Here is a 6460-nt window from a genome sequence, read left to right as displayed (position 1 = left end):
CGCAGGGCTCAATTCTGGGCCCACTGCTTTTCTCTCTTTATTTACTGCCTCTGGGTTCTGTCCTCAGGAAACATGGGATTTCGTTTCATTGTTACGCTGATGATTGTCAGATTTATTTGCCTCTGAAGCAAAAGGATGTACATTCTATCAAACATCTCCTGGCATGTCTAGGTGATATTAAAGCTTGGTTGGCCTTGAACTTTTTAAATTTTAATGAAAACAAAACAGAGGTGATGGTGTTTGGACCCAGTGGCTCCTGTGAGTCCTCCTCTGTTGACCTGGGACCTTTGGAGGTATATTTTAAACCTGTTATTACAGATCTTGGTTTTAAGGTGGACAGTGATTTTAAATTGGACAGCCAAATCAGAGCCGTGGTTAAGTCCAGCTTTTATCATTTAAGGCGATTGGCGTCAGTGAAATCTTTTCTTTCCAGGCAGCATTTTGAAACAGTGATCCATGCTTTTATTTCAACTCGATTGGATTACTATAACGCACTTTATCTGGGAGTCAGTCAGTCGCTGCTCTCATGTCTGCAGCTGGTACAGAATGCTGCTGCACGACTGTTGACAGGAACTCGAAAGAGGGAACACGTGACCTCACTTCACTGGCTGCCTGTATATTTTAGGATTCATTTTAAAATTCTTATGTTTGTTTTTAAATCACTACATAATCTTGCCCCGGCTTACCTCTCTGAGCTTCTTCACCCATACATACCTTATCGGTCTCTCAGGTCCGCAGATCAGCTGCTTTTGGAGGTACCGAGATCAAGAAGGAAGCTCAGAGGGGACAGGGCTTTCTCTGTCATGGGCCCAAAATTATGGAACGACTTGCCTTTGCAGGTCAGAGAGGCCCCTTCACTGTCCACTTTTAAAGCTCGTCTTAAAACACAGCTATTTTACTTGGCTTTCAACTCTAGCGGGATCTAGTTTTAAATTGTATGTTTTTGTTTTATGTTTTTTTTTAATGTTGTGTTTGATGTACAGCACTTTGTATCAGCTGTGGTTGTTTTAAAGTGCTCTATAAATAAAGTTGGTATGGTATGGTATTACTGGTCTACACCAGTAATTTTCAAAGTGGGGGCCTCTATGAGGCGCTAGGAGGCCCCCAAAAAACTGGTGAGAAAAAAAAGGGAAAAAACAAAAAAAAAAAAAAAAAAGAATTCAATAAACTTTTAATCATAATTTCCTTTTACTTATAAAATCTAATCTGTTTTTCAGTTATACTTAAAATTATAGGTATAATTTGATAAAAAAGTTATTTGCTGTGGTAATCTTTCTGATTGACTGCCAGTCAAATTTATCAAGCTGTTTTGCTCATTTATGCTAAACCAAAGTAATAATTATTGAACAGTGAATAAAAATATTGTGCAACATTGTCTGTGGGTTATCAGAGCAGGGTCCCAGCCAGAAGCTGAAGCTGTTTGGGAGCCGTGGCATGGAAACGTTTAAGAACCTCTTAGGAAAACCGACAGTCAAAAATCCTCCCTGCCAACACAGCTGGCTGTTTACAGAGAGCTGTCTGAGTGCATATTTATGTAAACTCGAGTGGAAGGAAAAAGTGTGGTAGAAAAAGCTGCTGAGGAAACATGTTGTGGACAGAAGCTGGAGTCAGAGCTTCAAGTTTCTCAGAAAGTAAGTTACTTCTCCTCATTGCTCTAAAGAGATTTTAAATTCCTAAGAAACTGAATGCTGAGTTTTCATAATCGACAGAAAAAAAGCATGAAATATTTCCCTCTGGGTACAATGAGTCCATGTAAATTCCCCATTCTGAATCAAACTACTGAAATACATAAATAATGCTCTCCTATGCTGAACTGCAGAACAGAGGAAGCTCTCTACCTTATGACATTTGCACACAATATGTAGTCCTTCCACGGCAGTATCGATGCTGTAGGCCACATGGAACAAGAAGATCCTCGGTCCGGTCGACACACACCTCATGTACACACACTTCTCCAGCTAGAGCCAAACATAAGATACAGTTACCGGAAGAGAGAAGCTGTGAAGCCTTTGGTGTGTGTGTGTGTGTGTGTGTGTGTGTGTGTGTGTGTGTGTGTGTGTGTGTGTGTACCTTCTCTCCTGGTTTCAGATCTCCCAGAGGCACATCGGTGAGCAGAGCAGGCGCGTTATCGTCAGACACACTGGACCCGTCTAGGGTCACATGGGTGGTATGTCCTAAACCAGCCTCCTGGCCTGAAAACACAGAATGAAGCTCATTCTCACACAGTCATAGAATGTTGTTTTATGATGTCAAAATATGTTATGAATATGATCTTTGACTGATCCATTTAATGAAGTAGAATATTACTGAAAAGTATATTTATTTTAGAAACTTTATCATTATGTAAGACATTATGTAGATTAAATACACAGATGGATGTTTTCCAGCGTTTATTTTTATTTATGATTTTCTGTTAATATTTAATGAAACATATTTAAAATTAGAATCAGACCAATAAAAAAACTATTTCTAAAAACAGAAATGCGGACTTAATGAAAATTATCTTTAATACCTGCTTAAAGGTTACTATTTTTAAAAAGGTGCTTTTAATCTGACAATGAGCCTCATCAGAAAGCATTTTCTAACATATTGAACATGACTGGACAATAAGTCATTAGAAATATGTATCACAATAGACAAGTGATCAGTATCAACATATAATAAATCTGAATTTTCACCAAACTAATAACCAGAACCGCACTGCATTCTGGGGATGTATGCAGAGAAAAGTCTTTAGCTGCTCAACCTCTTGCAGCAAGTTAAGCTAGGTTGGTGGCATCAACTAACTTGCTCACTCTTTGGTTACCTAGCAACAACCTGTTGAGTAACTAGAGCAGTGCCTCATAACTGCTTAAAAATAAACAACAACCGCATGGAGAGAAAACTGTGGATACATTTTTACAGTACTTCAGATATTTAAAACAAACAACTAAATATGGAGGATAAACGAGTGAACCTGGTTTGAGACCGGCAGTGAGTTTGACATCCTTCGCCACGACGTTCTCCTGTGATTGGACGGTGAGGCTGATGCAGAACATCTCGTTGGTGAGTGCAGGAGGCTGGTGGCTGAGCTGGACACAGATCCTGGGAACTCTGGAGATGATCCTGGACACAAGCAGACAGCAGCAGGTCAGCTAACAGCCAGCTCACTGTGCTGCAGCAAACCGAGGTCAGGACATTACATGGTGCTGTGCTGCATCGTCAAGCTGTCCCAGTCTAATTCCTGGCGTGCCTCGTTGCCCCGCCCCCATCGCCGTGACGACCTGCTGGCCTGCAGGGCCTCCTGGGTGGAGGCAGCGTCTCCGCCGGCGCCTCTCCAGCTCAGGAACACACAGCGGCCACTGTTGCTGCCTAGCATCATCTCTATACCCATCATCTGCACACACACAATCAGTCACGGCTCCTGCTACAGCTTCCCTCTCTGTCAGACACACGCATAATACACACGCATACGTACAAGCATCGGCTTACCTCTACTTTCTTACCCACATCTTCAGTTTTAGCCACAAAGCTGAAGTTGTAGCATCTGGGTTTCCTTGGTAACAGCATCATGCTATCCTGAACTGACGATTCCACCACACACCACTGGTTGTATTCCTGTGGATGAAACCAGACTGACTAACTGTTTGCATCAGTAGGAAGTCTCACTCTGTTTGTATTCAGGTAAAGTGTTACATTTAAAGTAGGGGTGAACTTTAAAGTTAATCATTAAATATTGTAATATACAGTTTTATAAAAAAACAAAGAGCCCACTGCACTGAAGCCCATTACAAACCTCCTGGTTATTTCACCAAATACTGATTTCTGAACTCTTCCTGAGTTGAAACATTAGTGTTGTTGTTTCTAAATGAACATGAACTTGTTTTCTTTGCATTATTTGAGCTCTGAAAGCACTGCATCTTTTTTGTTATGTTGACCATGTCTCATTTTCTGCAAATAAATACTACATTTTTGCTTGTAATTCCGGAGACATGTTGTCAGTAGTTCATAGAATAAAACAACAATGTTCATTTTACTCAAACATATATCTATAAAAAGAAAATCAGAGAAACTGATTACTTTAAGTGGTCTCTTAAGAGTTGTATATAATGGTAATTTGTGTGAACATACAAACATTTGTGTGTTACACCTAAATTTCCCCCGTGTGGAACAATAAAAGGCTGTTTCTATTCTATTCTCAGAGCTCAGTGTGGAGTACAGTGACTATACAGTATACATTTCTTAACTTAAATAACCAAAATGAGCTTTCTTCAGAGTGTGGAGGGCACCTGGTTGCTGAGGCTGACGGTAAGCTTGCTGAATGACACAGGGTGAGGACAGTCAGCTCTGAGGAACACCTGCAACTGGATGGGCTGGTCCACATGGAAGCAGGGTGACTGGAACCGGGCTTTGCATTGGACTGATGTGAGAGAAAGAAAATTAACACGTGAAATACTGAGCTTCCTTGTATGTTGCTTATAGAGAAACAGACTTTTAGAGTGGCTCAAACATATTCATAACTCTTAAAACTAGGGTTGTCCCTTCTGAACCAAACTGAAACCTACTGGTCTTTTTCCTTTTAATTCCAACAAGCTCCACTGTTGTACTTATTGTTTCAGGTTCTATGATAAAACTGGACTAGAGTTTTTGGTCCGTTGCCTCTCATTTAAAAAATTTAAATTCTGAAGTTCCCAACAAGTTTAGGTTTGGCTTTGAAGACAAGTAGCTGTAACATCCCTGTTTAATTTTAAGCAGCTGCTGGAAATAAACAGCTGTGTGTGTTCACTAACTGAATGGGATGTAGTCCTGCATTTCCACCATCAGCTCATTGGATCCAGACAAAGCCATGCGGTCGGTCCACAGTGACCTGGCAGCACCGACTGAAGATTGATCACATTCAGACTCAGCCTCTGGAACGTCGTTCTGCAAACAGGAGGACACAATATGAACACCTGGTGCATTGTTGACTAAGTTATTTTAAAGGGGCAGTGTTTATGTTTTCCTAGCATATAGTGCCATTTTATAGCAAAATAAAGTAACTGTTACTTTCAATTAAAAATAAATAAAATAAAAGTATTATGTATATCAAGTAAGACTGAAAATAAATTTTACTTCCTGATTTAACACCTTGAAATTGGGCCTCTGTCTCTTTAAGAATTGCTGCTCTTTCTGAAACTCTGCCTTCAAGAAGTCATCACAACTATTAACCCTTTAACAACATTAAATCAGTGTTGCTAATTGTAAGGACACAGCGATGATATCATTGGACGCTCGTTAAGTGTTTGATAGAATAGAGTGGAATTACCTGTTTGAAGTTCTCCCAAAATATGGACTAGGTGAAACCTTTCTAAAATGGATACGATTACTATATACTGGCCCGACTGCACAAGTTTTAACCAATAATAACATGTCCAAACCTTTTAATTTACAACGATCAACTAGACAGGGTTGCCCCCTCTCACCACCGCGTTTTGTATTGGCAATAGAACCTCTAGCCATGGCTGTTAGAGCAAATACAGGAATATCAGGCATTAGAATTGGAGGAAGAGAACACCTCATTTCTCTGTTTGCAGATGACATATTTTTCTTAAGTAATTTGAAGGCCAGTATTCCCAATTTGTTAAATCTAATAAAAGAGTTTGGTGAATTTTCAGGGTACAAAATTAATAATTCTAAATCAGAGTTAATATTTCTTAATGAAGAAGAAAGAATAAGTCCTATTGTGGCTACCCCATTTAAAACAAATACAAAAAGGTTTACATATTTAGTCATTAAGATCACCCCATCCCTCAATAAAATAAACACAGCAAACTATAATCCCCTTGTGGAAAAAGTTACAGGAATGCTAAATCGATGGTCAAATTTACCCATATCTAAGATAGGCCGAATAAATGTATTAAAAATGTCAATATTGCCCAAATTTTTATACTATTTTCAAACAATTCCATTGCCACTGACAGACTCATTTTATGACAGTATGGACAAACTATTTAATCAATTTATTTGGTGTAATAGAAAGGCAAGGCTGCGTTTAAAACTACTCTATTTGCCTTATGAAAGAGGTGGACTTCAAGTCCCTAACCTCAGATGGTACTATATGGCCACCCAACTAACATCAGCTACACATTACTTTTCCCCGATGGCACCTCCAGCCTGGGTAGACAATGAACAGCAATCTGTTCCAGATTTACCTTTAAACACCTTCTTGTACTCTTCGGATATAAAGGCACTTAAAAAACCCCACAAAGAACCCTTTCTTAAAAAATACAACTATAATTTGGCATTCAGCACACAAACATATGGGTGACTGTTCAGAACTATCGCAATTTACCCCTATCTAGGGTAATGAAAGGTTCACCCCAGGGAAAAATGATGGATGATTTAAGCTATGGAAACCAAAGGCAGACTAAAACTAAATTGATAGACTATGGACTTCTTCAGGCCAGACGATCTATTGCATTATGCTGGAGGAGCATGGACG

General features: G+C 39.5%; 1 protein-coding gene across 2 annotated transcripts in view; it reads right to left on the bottom strand.

Moving 5' to 3' along the window:
* Positions 1-6460, bottom strand: part of trappc11 (trafficking protein particle complex subunit 11) — a 40636-nt gene that overhangs the window by 10387 nt on the left and 23789 nt on the right. For both annotated transcript variants that reach the window (XM_015020935.1, XM_015020936.1), the window contains exons 17-23: positions 4770-4902; positions 4269-4399; positions 3472-3597; positions 3183-3376; positions 2957-3105; positions 2071-2192; positions 1839-1958 (exon numbers count right to left, since the gene is read on the bottom strand). In XM_015020935.1, the coding sequence (XP_014876421.1) occupies positions 1839-1958; positions 2071-2192; positions 2957-3105; positions 3183-3376; positions 3472-3597; positions 4269-4399; positions 4770-4902 (975 nt within the window). The remainder of the gene's footprint in view (positions 1-1838; positions 1959-2070; positions 2193-2956; positions 3106-3182; positions 3377-3471; positions 3598-4268; positions 4400-4769; positions 4903-6460) is intronic.

This window comes from Poecilia latipinna, unplaced genomic scaffold (genome assembly GCF_001443285.1).
Source record: "Poecilia latipinna isolate Pla-1442-1.1 unplaced genomic scaffold, P_latipinna-1.0 Scaffold2689, whole genome shotgun sequence".
NCBI lineage: Eukaryota > Metazoa > Chordata > Actinopteri > Cyprinodontiformes > Poeciliidae > Poecilia > Poecilia latipinna.
Note: the sequence above shows the minus strand (reverse complement) of the source record. Positions and strands in the feature narration are given on the sequence as shown.